This window comes from Mus musculus, chromosome 9 (genome assembly GCF_000001635.26).
Source record: "Mus musculus strain C57BL/6J chromosome 9, GRCm38.p6 C57BL/6J".
In the NCBI taxonomy this organism is placed as follows: Eukaryota; Metazoa; Chordata; class Mammalia; order Rodentia; family Muridae; genus Mus; species Mus musculus.
In genome coordinates this window covers 7,205,560-7,222,756 of record NC_000075.6, presented here as the reverse complement: position 1 = coordinate 7,222,756, position 17,197 = coordinate 7,205,560, and the positions used below count along the sequence as shown (strand labels likewise).

Genomic DNA, 17,197 nt, shown 5'->3' with positions numbered 1-17,197 from the left:
TTTCAGGAAATAATAAATAGATGACGCAGGCAGAAAGCATTGAGTGATCTCACCCAGTGTCAGTGGGCTCCGTGGTGATGTAGGAAGGGAAACTCCTGGGGAATAGGAAGGATCCAGATTTTAGAAGATAAAAAACAGACATAAGAATATGGCAAAGCCTGTCCCTTGCAGGCTATCAATGGCTTAGCAAATACAAGTTTCCCTCATGAATGCTTTTCTGGAAATTGTTTTGCCCACCTATACCAAGGAAGTTGTGTCTTCATTTACCAAACATTTGTCAATTACTATGTGGCTTTATGTATTAAATGTCCAATGATGTGTAACTCAAAATTGTAGATTATAACGTAGATATTCATTGGAAATCTATGTAACTCTGAGTCCCTATGTTACATGCATTTCACACAATCATTGTAGCGCTGATGCCGCTAACGGCATTTGAAAGTATCACAGAGCTCTTCAGATTCCACAAAGTACTTTCCTGTGCCTCACCAGGAACTTAGGACCACCCAGAAATAATGCAGTTAGACTGGCTGGCTTAGATCTAACTCAGCTGTCTACTGTTGCTGAGGGATATGAGATGACAGACAGCATAGGGAACGCTCAGCAACTAGCAAGCAGGTTTTCTAGGAGGTTGTGAGCCAGTCTTCCCATTTGACTTCTGAATGCTCAATGTTAGGTTTACCATGGTGATCAGAACAACTTTACACATATTGTTCTCTTGAAGTAGAGATGCATACACAGAGCAGTAACAAGTAAAATACTGCTTCGACTGAGTGTCATTTACTATATTACTGGGATTGATCTTGAGGGTTTCTAATATTCCAGTAAGTGGGTGATTCTTTAAATTCACATGTTAAGCAGGAAGGTTCTGTGATGACTAGAATCCAGCCCTTGATGGCTTCTTTGTTCTAGTTGTCATTCTTTCCCCTTCATTCCTGGGTCTCGGCTGGAGGACGCACAATTTCTCAGCAAGCTAACATGACCGGCATTCGCTTACGCTTTGGATACACTTCCTGTTTGGCTGTTTCCCACTCCATATACAGACACGAGCAGTCCCTTACCCTTCCTAGTTTCTAAATGACTTTTTTACACAGGCCACAAAACTGGTACAGTCACAACAGTTGGTGTCATTTCCGTTTGACTTTTTTTTTTCTGTGTTTCTTCTGCCCAATGGCAGATATAAGAGAATCAGAAAGGGGGAACTGTAGTAACTTGAAGAAAACAATGTTCTAGTACTAGGCAAAGTCTAGAGGAGTTACACAATTGCACTTAATCTACACAGGAAACTGCACTAAGCCATAGCTTTATTTTAATGAAATACATTTCTTTAAACCACTACAACAGGGCTTTCAAGTGATTACTTTTCTTTCAGTTTTACTGAAAGTCAAACTGCTTATGTTAAGGAAGACAGTTTCAGCAGTTTAGTTTCAGTCAGACCCTGAAAAGCTAGAAGCAGAAGCAGATGTTAGTGCAGACACATAGGAAGGACAGGAGGGAGAATAAATGAAGGCGAAACTGAGAAAGCAGAGGAGTGTCAGGAGGGGACATGCTGCCCCCAGCAGGCAGTGTGGGATGGGCTCCCTTACACATACACACTAAACACATGCTTTCAAAAATCGTCAAAATGTACTTAACCGTAAGAATTTGGTTATCGCCATACTTTATAACCCATGTCCTTGGACAGCACGCTCTCAACAAGTATTTTCTGAATCAAATCAATGTCACTTCTACAGTGGCTTCTATTGTATCCTGTAGCCACTGTGAACAACAGTGTCAGGTTAGGTAAGGAAAGGCACCCAAGACTGGGTCCAGATAACAATTACTACGTTACAGTTGAGGTCATAGATACATAAAATCAAGCAAAGAGAAAAATGTATATTCTTTAAATGACCTTTATTGATTTTATATTCTAAAACTGTTACATACTGATTTTATTACAGAAAAAAAAAAACAATAAGAGAAAAACTCTGTTACCCAGAAGTTATCATTTTTTACAGTCGGTGCTCAACCTTTCCAGTCTTTTCCTTGTACATGCCCTGTTTTAAAGCACACTATCACATTGTTTATGGTGATTTAAAATGTCATTTTCACTCGCTAATATGGCATGGTATAAGATGGTATAACACTCCAAGGTGCGTTAGAAGTTACATTGCAACATTTATATAACTGCCCCAAGTTAAAAATATTTTTCTCCAGGATACATTTGTAACCAGAATGGCTAGGTAAAAGGATATGAAAGCTGCTAAGAGTTTTGAATATATCTTCTTAGGTGCCTTATAAAAAAATGCTATGCTAACTTGAAGTTCCTTCAGCAAAGCATAAGAACTATCCCTGTGCCATCAGCAATGGACAGTCATTAAAATACATGCCATTTAAGGATAAAAATATTACAGTTAATAAGCATTTCTTATATTCATTTGTATTAAATAGTAGTTCAATATGAAAAAATGGAATGATAATGTGTACCACAGAGAACAAAACTACACAGGTTGGCTAACAGGTCTCATGAGCAAATTATCTCATTTATTTACTTGCTCCATTGATTAGTGCTTTTTCCATAGTGAGTATAGTTCTAAGCATTGGGAACAAGTATAGCAAAGATCTATAGGCCTGCTCTTGAGCTCGCAGTTTAGTAAGGTAGGACGGTATGTGATAGGCTATCCCAGTCTAGCATTGCCAGCACTCTATACAGGACTCATGGTGGATCAAGGTGGGCAGAAGGAATGGGTACTTTTATTTTCTAAAAACAACCAGACCTCAGAGTAGGGATGGAGACTTCAATGATTATGAGAGGCAGTAGATACATGGAGGATACTAGAGACAGAATGGTGTTGTGCCTTCTAGACACAAGGAATAATGCCATAAATCCATTCTTTATAAAGTTAGAGCCCAAGTCATGCCTCTAGATTAAGAACAATCAGATTTCCCCTCATTCAACTGATAGCAATCAACTTTTCTCCAATTACTTCCTAATATAGACAAATCAACGTAATTATCTCATGACCAAACTTAAGACAAATCATCGGTAAATAGGAAGATGACTCACTAAGTCAAGTGGCCTACCATCAAGGATGAAGCACTCACTCAAGGAAGCTTTCCTTCTGAAGAATTTTTTCTGCTGGGGTTATCTTGCAGTTTGCTTTTTTTCAACAAAGTAGCATCATTAGAAAAATGCCTGTATGAAAATGATGACTTACTCAGTTCTGATTTAACTTCAGAGTTCCAGGGATTTCCGAGTGATCCAGTTTCTTTCCTAGAGCTCACGGCTTTAATGACAGGGGTAGGAGCCGGCCTTAAGAGTGGCTCTGTTCATCAATTAGTATCATGCACTGATTGTTATTTAACAAATTATCAGAACCCACTGCACCCAAAGTAAAGCATTAGGCATTATGGGGGGCTTTAGAAAACAAGACAGGTTACCAGTGTGCATCCTCAAAACTCCAGTTCCCCCACCTCCAAAGTCTCATCTGCCGAGAAGTCACAGACGCTCATCTTGTAGCTTGTTGTTCACGTTATTCAACTATTAAGAACTGAGAACATACTGAGGGGGTGTCTTCAGTCATGAAATAATTCATTATTCATTAAGAAGACCTCAGACCCTGGTGACATGCATACTTTCATCTATTTGGTTCAGCCAACATTTCCAGCAAACTCTTGAGACAAGACACTATGTTAGAAACTTAAGACATGCTTTTCATTCTTAAGAATGTGTAAGAAACAGGTAGACATTTTGTGTAAGAGTTCATTAGTTCACTCATGTCACTAAGCAAACTTCTAAATTACTAGCCACGAGCATAAGCAGATTTTTCAAGAAATTTACAGCATTGGAAGGATGATAGTCATGTATATTCTCACAACAAATACATTATGAAGTGAATAACTCAATGAATACCTTATGAACTGAATACCTTAGCAGCTTTCTGAGCTTTGTCCTCTTGGGGATCATAAGCTTCAAAAGAGTTTAGAAAAAACATGGTGGCCCCCACCTATAAATCCAGCACTGAGGCTGAGGCGCGGGAGGCAGAGGCAGGACTGTTTTGAGTTTGAAGCCACTTTGGCCTAACATAGTATGTTCCAGGCATCCCAATTCTAGGAGACTGCCAAAAACAAAACAAAACTAAACAAATACAAAACCAGTTTAGGAACTATTCAAGTTTATCTTATATAATAAAGAATATAGCAACGTTTTAGCTTCAAACTATTGACAGTCAATCATTTTGTCTGTTCCATATCTGCTGGATACTTGTAGTACCTTCTCTTTTTGGCATAACTCTAGATAATGAATCTAAAACAAGGCTAACATACTCTATCGTTCTAGAAAGTTCCCAGTGAGACTTGAAGCACTTGTCATCATATGCAGATCAAAACAATGCCAGATACTTCCTGACTTTATGTAAGGACGTAATAGAAATTTCTAAATAGAAATCTAGAGTTTCTCCACTCTGTGAAGTACAAGTGGGCACAAAGTGGTGCTCAAAGCACAGCAACTAGAAAGGTAGTGGTCCTTTGAAAGTTAGGAAATAGTACAGGTGAGTGAAGAAGACACAGAGCTCCCTGGTCCAACCAGAACACTTAGTTATTTTAAGAAATTGTACTTCTGGTAAAATTTCTTTTGAAACAGTGTTATCTAATTTTAAAAAACAATTGATTTAAGAGAAGTAGTAAGACATTAAAATACTTTGTTTCATAAAATTCTTCCTGTGCAGTGTAAATGGACAGATTTTTAAAGATAACTATAGCAGTTAAGGCTTGTGTATTCATTCCAAACACAATCTAGACCAGTGGTTCTCAATCTTCCTAATGCTATTCTTTAACGCAGCTCCTCATATTGTGGTGAACCCCAACCATAAAATAATCTCATTGCTACATCCCAACTGTAATTTTGCTACTGTTATGAATAGTAATGTAAATATCTATTTTTCAAACCTCTAGATTTCCCCTGTGAGAGAATTGTTTGACCACAAAGGGGTTCCGACTCACAGGTTGAGAACTGCTGCTCTAGACTAAGAATCCCACTTACTTATATTTAACCACTTCTTAAGAACCACTGAACCATGTCAACTGTACTAACAGAGGAAATAATTGGTAAACATCATTGACATTAGGGGCCAAGTTTTTCTTACATTACCAAATGCATCTATAAGTGGACCAACTCTTTCAAATGATTTTATGTAACTGCTAGCATTTATTGAACACATATCCAGCAAGTTCAACTGATGCTTGATTCAGACTGGAGAATAGATAGTCTGCACGGTATTGCCTTGTCCTGATAAATAAGGATGTTACAAAGATCTTCATGTACAAAGAAATTCAAGAACTAGCATGAGGAAGAAAGAATGCCCAAAGGTGCAGAAAACCAGTCCTGAATGTGAGAAGACCTTCCTAGTGAAAATTGTGAGAAAGAAGAGGGTTCATTCACTGCAGATGTTATATTTCACCTTCAACTTCTCCAATAAAAGTCAGATTGGAAATCCGAGGACTGTAAAAAGGCTAGAATTTCCTTTCCACCGTTGACAATGCTTTTGGTTTTTATTTATTTTGTTTCCTACTAAACATTACAGTCTAATAGTCAATGTCTAATAACCTTTATCCATAGGTAAAGGTTGTTAGAGAAAATAAGAAAAGACAGAAGTATATATTCATATCTTCAGACACAATGATAGGAAAGCTTCCCTAGACGTGTGAAAACAGGTTTGTATAAGCTGTGATGCTTTGTATCTACATATTCAAACAGTGTGGATTAGCCTAAATGCCAAGCACTGTGATGGGTACTTGCCAGCACCAAAGACTAACGGGTCAGGATCTCTAAAACTGAAGAGAACAGATATTTAGTACACAGGTGCAAACTCTGGAGCGCTGGGAATGCTTGTACAACAGCTTATTTACATAGGTACTCACTTGGATATGGTTTTGCCTTGACTCCTATTACAAGATCAGCACAGTTAGGAGCTAAATCTGTTTTCTGAATAAATATTTTCATGTACAAGATTTTCTTTAATTAGCTCCATATTCTGTTCCATTTATATGTTTCTATGTTCAATCCATTATCATATCTGAACATAACTACAGTAAATGATACTTGTGTTTTCCTTGGATTTTATATGGAGATATATAATAACATCAACAACTAACTCCCTCTCCCTCAAAATCAGTCTTATTTTGTACTTTCAGAATAATAAGAAAAAACCCACAGTGGATGGAAAACTTGATTCTAAAGAGACTAAGACATTCATTTACTGAGGTTGAATGTTTAAGATTAAGCTAGCTTAATTAAATTCACTCAGTTCTTCACAATCCAGAAGCAGGCAAGGCTGCCCTCTAGTGCTAAAACTATCGAATTGAATCAGAAGGCATTTTCCAACTACCAGAAGTGAATTAGCATAGTATTCTTAAAACGTAAAACTGTATTGTTCAGAACAAAAAGTTTGAAATAATAAAATGACACATATCCTTTTAATGTACCATTTGATTATATATTTGGTAACTATTATCAGTATTGCTTTAAAAATCCAAGTGCTTCATAACATTAGGGGGTGTGCTGTGTCTGAGAATGTTAATATTACATCATTACTTGAAAAAGAAATTAAAGAAATTACCTTCCAACAACAACAACAACAACAACAAAGCGCAGGGCCAGAAGGGTTTAGTGCAGAATTCTATCAGACCTTCAAAGAAGACCTAATACCAATACTCTTCAAACTACCCCACAAAATAGAAACAGAAGAAAGACGACCCAATTTGTTCTATGAAGCCACAATTGCAGCTTATACCTAATCTACACAATCCCAACAAAGAAAGAGAACTTCAGAGCAATTTCCCTTATAAATATTGATGCAAAAACATTTAATAAATTTCTCACAAACTGAGTCCAAGAACACATCAAAACTATCATTCACCACGATCAAGTAGGCTTCATCCCAGGGATGCAGGCATGGTCAATATACAGAAATCCGTCAATGTAATCCACTACATAAACAAATGCCACAACAACAATAATAATAATAAAAAAAACCAAACCACATGATCATTTCATTAGATGCTGAGAAAGCATTTGACAAAATGTAACATTCCTTCATGTTAAAAGTCTTGGAAAGATGAGGAATTCAAGGCCCATATTTAAACACAGTAAGAGCAATATACAGCAAACCAGTAGCCAACAGCAAATTAAATGGAGAGAAACTTGAAGCAGTCCCACTAGAATCAGGGACTAGACAAGGCTGCCCTTTCTCCCATTCTATTCAATATAGTACTTGAAGTCTTAGCCAGAGCAATTAGACAACAAAAGGTCAAAGGGATACTAATTGGAAAGGAAGAAGTCAAAATATCACTATTTGCAGATGATATGATAGTATAATTAAGTGACCCTAAAAATTCCACCGAAGAACTCCTACAGCTGATAAACAACTTCAGCAAAGTGGCTGGATATTAAATTGACTCAAACAAATTAGTAGCCTTCCTATACTCAAAAATACACAGGCTAAGATAGAAATTAGAGAAACGACACCCTTCATAATAGTCACAAACAACATAAAATATCTTGGTGTGACTAACCAAGCAAGTGAAAGATCTGTATGACAAGAACTTCAAAAGTCTCTGAAGAAAGAAATCGAAGACCTCAGAAGATGGGAAGTTCTCCCATGCTTGTGAATTGGCAGGACTAATATAGAAAAAAATGGCCATCTTGCCAAAAGCAACCTACAGATTCTATACAATCCCCATCAAAATTCCAACTCAATTCTTCATAGAGCAATTCTCAAATTCATTTGGAATAGCAAAAAACCAGGATAGCGAAAACTGTTCTCAGTAATAAAAGAACTTCTGGGGCAATCATCATTCCTGATTTAAAAAAAAAAAACCAAAACAAAACAGCAACAAAAAACTGCATGGTATTGGTACAGACAGGCAGGTAGATGAAGAATAGAACTGAATATCCATTCTTTTTTTTATTAGCTATTTTCTTTATTTACATTTCAAATGCTATCTCAAAAGTTCCCTATGACCCCCCCCCCCCCCGCTCCCTTACCCACTCACTCCCACTTCTTGGCCCTGGTGTTCCCCTGTACTGGGGCATATAAAGTTTGCAAGACCAAGGGGCCTCTCTTTCCAGTGATGGCCGACTAGGCCATCTTCTGCTACATATGCAGCTAGAGACACAAGCTCTGAGGGTACTGGTTTGTTCATATTGTTGTTCCACCTATAGGGTTGCAGACCTCTTCAGATCCATTCTTATCTCCTTGTACAAAGCTCAAGTCCAAGTAGATCGAAGACCTCCATATAAAACCAGATACACTGAGTCTTATGGAAGAGAAAGTGGGGAAAATTCTCGAACACATGGGCACAGGGGAAAATTTCCCGAACAGAACACCAATGACTTATGCTCTAAGATCAAGAATCGACAAATGGGACCTCATAAAATTGCAAAGCTTTTGTAAGGCAAAGGGCACTGTCAATAGGACAAAACGGCAACCAACAGATTGGGAAAAGTTCTTTACCAATGTCACATCCAATAGAGGGCTAATATCTAATATATACAAAGAACTCAAGAAGTTAGACTCCAGAGTACAAAATAACCCTATTTAAAAATGGGGAACAGAGCTAAACAGAATTCTCAACTGAAGAAACCCGAATGGTCGAGAAGCACATAACATCTTTAGTCATCAGGGAAATGCAAATCAAAACAACCCTGAGATTTCACCTCATAGCAGTCATAATGGGTAAGATCATGAATTCAGGTGACAACAGATGCTGGTGAGGATGTGGAGAAAGAGGAACACTCTTCCATTGATGGTGAGATTGCAAGCTGGTACAACCACTCTGGAAATCAGTCAGGCGGTTCCTCAGAAAACTGGACATAGTACTACCTGAGGACCCAGCGTATACCTGGCATATATCTCCTGGGCATATACCCAGAAGATGCTTCAACATGTAATAAGGACACATGCTCCACTATGTTCATAGCAGTCATATTTATAATAGCTAAAAGCTGGAAAGAGCCCAGATGTCCCTCAACAGAGGAATGGATACAGAAAATGTGGTACATTTACACAACGGAGTACTACTCAGCTACTAAAAACAAAGACTTCATGAAATTCTTAGGCATATGGATGAAACTTGAAAATATCAAGTGAGTGAGATTAATTCAGTCACAAAAGAACACACATGGGATGCACTCACTGATAAGTGGATATTAGCTCAAAAGTTCAGAATACCCAAGATTCAAATCACAGACCATATGAAGCCTAAGAAGGAAGACCAAAATGTGGATGCTTCAGTGCTTCTTAGAAGGGGGACCAAAATACTCACAGGAGGAAATATGGAGACAAAGTGTAGAGAAGAGTCTTAAGGAAAGGCCATCCAGAGACTGCCCTACCTGGGGATCAATCCCATATACAGCCACCAAATCCAGATGATATTGTGGATGTAGGTAAGTGCTTGCTGATAGAATCCTGATATGGCTGTCTCCTGAGAGGCTCTGCCAGTGCCTGAGAAATATAGAGGTAGAGGTTCTCAGGGAACCATTGGACTGAGTGCAGAGTCCCCAACGGAGGAGTTGGAGAAGGGACCGAAGGAAGTGAGGCTGTTTGTAGCCCCATGGAGGGAGCAACAATGTCAACCGGTCACCTGCCCTGGAACTCTTGGAGAGTGGATCACCAACCAAAGAATAAACATGGAGGGACCCATGGCACTGGCCTCATATGTGGCAGAGGATGGCCTTGTTGGACATCAGTGGGAGAAGAAGCCCTTGAGCCAGAGGGTGTTTGATGCCCCAGTGTAGGGGGATGCCAGGGATGGAAGACAGGAGTGGGTGGGGAAGCATCCTCAGAGAAGCAGGGGGAGGAGGGATGGGATAACGTTTTCTAAGGGAGGACCTGGAAAGGGGTAAACATTTGAAATGTAAATAAAGAAAATATCCAATAAAAAAAAAAAAACCCAAAAAACAAAACAACAACAACAAAAATACTAGGTCCTGCTCCTATGAAGGATGTGGGCACTTAAAAAAATAAAAGAAAGAAAGAAAAGAAAAAAAAAATCAAATCACGAAACTACTCTAAAATCCCACAAGTCTTATCAGTTCAGCTCTACTATCTGGTTGTACTTAGCTTCTATATGAATTTAGTCCTCAATTAAAGCAGGCATATACACTATGGCTTTCAAATGGATCTGATACATGCTTTAGTATACCATATTAAAATATCCAGCTGTTTCCTATACCATCAACCTGGACAACTAACACGCTCTTCTACACACATATGTCAAAACTGCTTAACCTCAAGCATGCTCTTCTGAGTCATTGCATCTCAGTAAGTGCTTAACTTCCTTCATGGGACCGCAAGGCCCAATACCTTGAAACCACTTTCCTTCACACCCCATACTCACAACATACATCACATCGTATTTGGAATCTGATCACTTCTATTGACTTTGGCTTTTAAGTACATTTTTTATCTTTCTGTAATCCCTTTAATGAGAACTCCAACTGCTATGAGAAGTCAGTGAGAAGTCTTTAGAAAAGACTGTAATGCCATGTGATTAGCTACAATCAGGCCACAACTATTAACCCCAATCTCTCACTTCACTTTTTAATGTTTGTGAATACTGTTATAAAGCTGCATCATCTCCTGGCCTCAATATAGCACACTACCAGCTCATCACAGCCTCAGTATATACTCTTCTTTTTGCCTAGAATACTCCAACCAAACATACACTGTCCTCATTCATTTCCTCAGGTCTCGGCTGAGTTTTAACACTTACTGTGGTCTATTTAAAATGGCAAATATCTCTCAGGGCCAGAGAGATAGGTCAACAAGCAGATAAAGGCACTTGCTGCCAAGCCTGAGGACATTCGCTTGAGCCCTAGGAGCCAGAGTGGAAGCAAAGAACCAACTCCCACAAGTTGCCACCTTACTGCATTGCTTGTTTCACAGGCATGCATACATACACACAGACACACACACACACAGACACAGACACACACACACACACACACACACACACACACACACACACACACAAACTTTAAAACAGTAACTTTACATTAACACACTGTCCATCCTTCATCAGCATATTTCTCTAAAATAGCCTCATTACCATACTTACCTGTGTATTTCATGTACCTTAAAATGAAATTGCCATACAGATCCCAGACTATGTATTTTATGCTCTGCTGTATAGTCAGGCAAAGAAGTTCTTGATAAAAATCAGAAAGCTGAGATTTGTTGCTTACTGATCTAGTCTAAAAAGAATAATATATAAACAAACACATGGTAGAGTAAAAAGCAAGTATATTAAAATATGCCACAGTAAAGTGATTTTTATTCTTATTTCTTTGCCACTACTAGGTATTGAACTGAAGACCACAAAAATACTGTTCAAGAACTTTACCACCGAGCTACATCCCCCTGTAGTAAGAAAATGAACTACTGAATCACTTTTCGTTTATATACCAAGATATATTTACTTAACATCTATTATATGCTAGGGACTGGTGTCCATTTGCAATTCTTTACAATACTGATAGATACTACCAATACGGCTTTCCAGATGAAGCTGCAGGTGACAGGCAAGTAACTTACCTAAAGTGACACAATGGTATTCAAGAAAAGGGAAGAACCTGAGACACTCTGATGTTTCTTCTGGGAACTTACAAGGAACAGTATAGGTACTCTACCATCATTCAAAAACTTTACTTGTAAGTATGTTAAGTTAGTAATTCTAAGTGTTGCATGACAAGCTATTACAAGTATTATGTTTCCGTCTTTGCATGGTTCAAATGTGACTAGCAGCATCATATGAAGAGCAGTGTTCTTTGCACTAAGTGGCTTTTATTCAGACTTATTTTCTATGTGGTGGTTAATAGTTAATGGGGGACAGAATTAGGGAAATACTAACTATACTAATAACAAAGCAGAGACAACTGATAATAACAAGGCAGACACAGCAAATGTGTGACTCATCACTAAGTTGGGTGCTGAGAAATGTGCTGCAGAGCTCACTTGCTGCCTCAATAGTCAAGTCTCAATATGCACAAGGCTTGAAGCAGAAACACTTTTTTACAGTCTATAAAAGCTAACCATAAAAGTTATACTGTTTGGGGGGGATTCAAATCCATGAACAGAAAATGAACCTTAACTAATCTGTCTGGTTGTTACTAAGTAAGGATGATCATTGAGATATAAGATCCAGGGAATTTGGTAACTCAGAATAGACTTTTCTCCTGGGCTTCCTTCCTGAAGAGAAAAAGATCCTGTCTCTGTCTCTGATGCTTTCTGTGGTATTTTTCAGCATCATGCAAGAAATGTCAAGCCTTGAGAAAATTCCTCTCCAGAAAAACAAACTTTTCTTCAGCAATAGGATATTACTTTGCTATTTTGTTTTTTAAGAAGCATTTCAATTACATTATTCCTACTTAATCATCTAGGAAGCATGTGAGAGTTACTCTGCAAACTTTAGGCATACAAAACAGAACAAAATTTTGCTTTATTATAAGTCACTATCCTGATAGTATTATCAAAATTCAAAAGCCAAACATGTTATTCAGGGCCTCTAATACTTGCTCCTGAAAGCTGCATTATTTGTTCACATTTTCATGTTGAGAAAGAAGATGCTCTGTTGAACAAATAGAAAAAAAGAGAAATGGTCACTAGTAACATATTTTGTGTTTCCTGAAGCTGAACAACTTCTCCTACCTTAAAATTCACTTATCTCAGAAAGCTAATCCCTCTCATCCCATCTCACAACCCCCTTACCAAAACTGATGGTACTTGGTGTTGCTTTGGTTTGTTAAGTGAAAGGCTTTTGTACATAAGGGATATAGTCCCCAGGGTCCCCCCTGAAACACTTTCACATTTCCATTCCATTAAAAACTAATCTAGACTAGTTCAGAGTAAAAACCTATCAACAAAGCCTCATGCCTTAAACATTAAAAAGAAGACTGTCAAAAAGATACTAAGTCAGGCCAGGTGCTGTAGTTAACACCTGTCATCAAGACATTCAAGAGGCTAAGCTCAGCCAGAGGATTCTGAGGTGGGGCCGAGCTTGAGCTATGGAATGAGCTCAAAACCAGCCTGGGATACAAAGTGAGACACTGTCTTAAGAATTCAAGAATTTTCTCAGCAGCACTCACACAAGCCATCTCTCGGTGTTAGAGACAAGCACGACTATCGATCAGGTAAGTATATCACACATCACTGCTTTGCTACCTACTGGGCTTGACTCTCACTGACCCCAAAAGGCTATAGAGACCAACTCTCCACCCTTCCTGATAAAATGCCACACCTGGAACTATTTCTTCCACATGTACATTATATAAGACGTCAACTCCACCGTTATAAAGCACCATAGGTATTTCGTTCTATATAACACAGTAAAACTGAACATTTTATAAGAGAATTTCTGGGAAGGCACTTCAGTTTTTGAAAGGAGGTACATTTCTAAACTGCAGGCCTCTTAAAATGTTTGACATTCAAGGGACATAGCCTCCATCCTGACAAATGACAAGTTTGCCTTTAGAGCAGGCAAATAATAACAATTGAGAGACAAGAAATACGTGGAGTAAGAGTAAAGGCGACAATAGCCTCCATCCTGACAAATGACAAGTTTGCCTTTAGAGCAGGCAAATATTAACAACTGAGAGACAAGAAATACGTGGAGTAAGAGTAAAGGCGACATAACTGGAGTGATGAGTTTAAGGAAAAACAAATAAACCCAGTGAACTTAAATTTAACTTTCTGATTAAAAAACTTTTAAAAGGTTCTCTTTTCCCACTCTTGGATAGGTAACAGATGAAATACACTTCCATTTACTTTTTAAAGGTCATCAATAAGATTTGAGTATTATTTTACTTAAATACAGATGATAGATAGGTCATTAGTTCAGATTATATCCTAGAAGCTTGCAAGATTTCACTTAAATATTCTCCAATTTGTACCTTGGAGAAGATAATACAATTATAAAGTTAGGGGCTGGAGATATGGCTCAGCAGTTAAGAGCACTGGCTGCTCTTGCAGAGGACCAGGGTTCTATTCCTAGCACCTAACATAGTGGCTCAAATCATTTTCAACTCCAGTTCCAGGGGATCTGATTTGATGTCTTCTTCTGAACTCCACAGGCACCAGGTAGAGACACGGTGTAAAGACATACTTGCAGGCAAAACAATCAATGAAATAATCTAAAAAATGTTTTAAGTTATAAATTCCAGTGTCTAGATGGACAAATACAAATATTTGTCTGGGCAAATGTATAGTTCAGTGACAGAACACTTGCCTCGTATATATGTAGGACCTCCCCTACTTAAGACCCCAGTAACTCCAAGCCCCACCCTCAAACTGTAAAACTGTAAATCTTTTCTTGTACTAAATCTTGTTTTAAACCATCTTTTGTGATGTTAAATGATAACACTGCTGGCATGCTAATGCCTACTAACAAGTTTCACACATAAAATGACCAATCCTAGAAAATGCCCCACATGTGAAAGTCTTCAGAACAGGTTATTTCTCACTGCTCTGTTAATGGTTCATATAGCTTTGTAATCTTATTAAGAAGGCAAATGGAACAGCAGTAATCATGTTCTTTTTACTTATCAACCAAAGGCAAATAAAACCTTCAGAATGATACTTTCCCTTAAGAAAGCAGTACTAAGAATCATTCATTAAACGAATTTACCAAGGGGAAAAAAATCAACCTTTGCTGTAAATCACAATTGACATTTTCTTTCTGGAAAAAGAGAATGTATCTATTTCTTTCTACTTATACAATGGAACAAGTACTAATATGAATGGAGCTCAGGTTTTGGGTCTCAAGAGTTTTCACAGAAGGAGACACTGGGTGATCTGAAAAGCAATAAACATATAGGCCTGATGCTAATCTAAAATGTACCTTCCACATAAATTATACATGTTTGTCATAACCTTTCTGCTAGTAGCCAAAGACTGTGATAAATAGCAAATTATGACTGTAAATGTAAACTGCTTCCCTGGGGTTAGGAGTATAGCTCAGTGTAGTACCTCACATAGTTCAAGGTCTTGAATTTGACCTTCATACAGGGAACAAAGTAAATGGCCTTATGAGGTGTACAATTCCATCAAGTCTCTCATACTTCCTTATAGTTCTCTTCTTCTCCAGTGTGTATCAAACCAAGTCTACAATACTGAAGCTCAAGTATTCTGAAATCAGACAAAGTGCTCTCAGCAAATCCATATAGCTTCATGGCTAAAAACACACTAATTACTAAATAATGGTAAGAAAGAGCACAACTTCAATACTGGTTCTAAAGCTTTCCTAAGGTTGTCTGACTATACTCTTAGAAATAAGACTTTTTAACTTACAGAAATACAGAAAACTTACAATTCACATTAAGAATACTTATTGAAAACTTAATGGTTAGAAAATAAAGACAACTTCGACATAATCTTTCCAATCCTATACTCTTTAGATAAAGTTGGCATAAATAGCTTTTCATAACAACCTTCAGTTGGAGCCCTTCCCACACTATTAGCTGCTATCAGAAAAACAGGATCCTACAAGTCAAGGTTACTATGTTTCCTAATTATGCAAAGAGGAATTATTAGTAGCCACACCGTTGGCAAGTTATACTCTCAAGTATTTAGATTGCTTAAAGTCTTTAAAAATCTACAAACTCATGGTGATTTAGAACTTCAAAAGTTAAAGAAATCAAATTTACAAAAATAAATACCACTCTGACACTCAACGGACATCTTCACTTTAAGGCCTTTGTCACAAATCTGAATCTTTATTGTTCTGAAATAAATGTTAAAAACATAACTTGAAACAAAAATGTCAATATTCAGTCTCAGAAGACATGTGGCTCAATGCCCATCACATGTAACAAGAAAACTTCCTTTAAAAAAAAGGAAAAGAAGTACTATGAGAAGTCTTTCGTGAGTGAAAATGCACCCTTTCTGTACTCTGCCTCCTCTCTGCATTGTCTTCACAAGGTTTGCATTGTCTTCACGACAGTTCTTGCTATGATGTTTGACGGATTTTTTGCCACTCAACAAATTCATCAAGAAGAACAGGCCCTAGAAAGAAGAAACAAGTTTTGTTATAATTCAATGAGCTCATTCCTCTAAAAAGTTCTTTGTGGCAAGGATGAGCCTAACCTGACTTCATCTACTGCTTTCTGTCTTTGTTTCCACCCCCAGGTCATATCCTTCTGAAGGAGTCTTACATGAACTCCTTTATAACAAAGACAAAGCTAACCTTTTCACACATAACTGGCATTTTAACATTAAGAAAAAACATTTTTTGCTATATTAAGAAGTATGAGCATTTGTTAAGGAGGAGTGGCCACACAAGACTTTATTCTAAAAACGGGACACAGTAAAAAGAACAGCACAAAGCAAATGCCTACTACCTGATGACCACTAAAATAGGTTTTATAATGTAGAGGTTGCAAATGTTTACCACCAGAGCCAAGTGGGCCATTTAAATGAGGTTTCAGTATTTGTGTTTTCAAAATGTATGGAAAGTATGACCACGAAGATAAGATTGTCTTGTTTTTCTCAAAACATAAAACCTCTGTGTTCTTTTCTCTCTTGCTTTTAGCAGACCATACAAAAACAGCTGGGCAGGCAAAGCAGTAAATGGCAATATTGGAACACTGTGTGGACTGCCAACTGGAGAGCAAGTTCAACACAAGCCACTACTTGGTTCCAACCTCTGAAACCTACAAAGGAATACAGGTGCAATGTGTCAGATTTTCTGATAGTTCAAATACATTTACAAGTTTATTTTTATACCAAACCTCTCAGTTTTAAATGCTGGTTCAACATACACAGATATACACATCAGCAGGCTCTATGTAGCCTTTGGTCAGCTAGCCTACTTCAGAAAACGATTATTTTTTCAAAAATTAAAATCTACCCCATCCTGCAGGGAAGAACATACAGAAGACAGGTTGTCTGTCTAGTATTTGATTCTTATGTGTCAAAGTGTATTATTTCATGGATTTTTTTTTTTTTAAAGGAGGGCACTTTTCCATGTCTCCCTTGTGAACCCTGAAACACTCCAGCAGCCCTAATGATGATACAGGCCAAAAGCTTAAGAGTACTACAGAATTAATTTGGCTATTTATTGTGCCTTTGTTCTTCTAAATACATAGATGAAACTTTCTTCCACTAAAATGTCAAGTGGCAAAGTAGAACTTTGGATGCTAGGCTGAAAAATGATCATTTAGCTG

General features: G+C 37.8%; 1 protein-coding gene across 7 annotated transcripts in view; it reads right to left on the bottom strand.

Moving 5' to 3' along the window:
- Positions 1-1,876: 1,876 nt before the first annotated feature.
- The window catches only part of Dcun1d5 (DCN1, defective in cullin neddylation 1, domain containing 5 (S. cerevisiae)), a 44,291-nt gene continuing 28,970 nt past the window's right edge, over positions 1,877-17,197 (bottom strand). For 3 of the 7 annotated variants that reach the window (NM_001357484.1, NM_029775.3, NM_001357483.1), the window contains one exon: positions 14,552-16,037. In NM_001357484.1, coding sequence (NP_001344413.1) covers positions 15,982-16,037 — 56 coding nt within the window. In that variant the 3' untranslated portion in view covers positions 14,552-15,981. Of the gene's footprint in view, positions 16,038-16,534; positions 16,685-17,197 lie in introns of all 7 variants that reach the window. The other 4 variants (XM_030244710.1, XM_030244711.1, XM_030244709.1 and 1 more) reach the window with 3 other exon arrangements.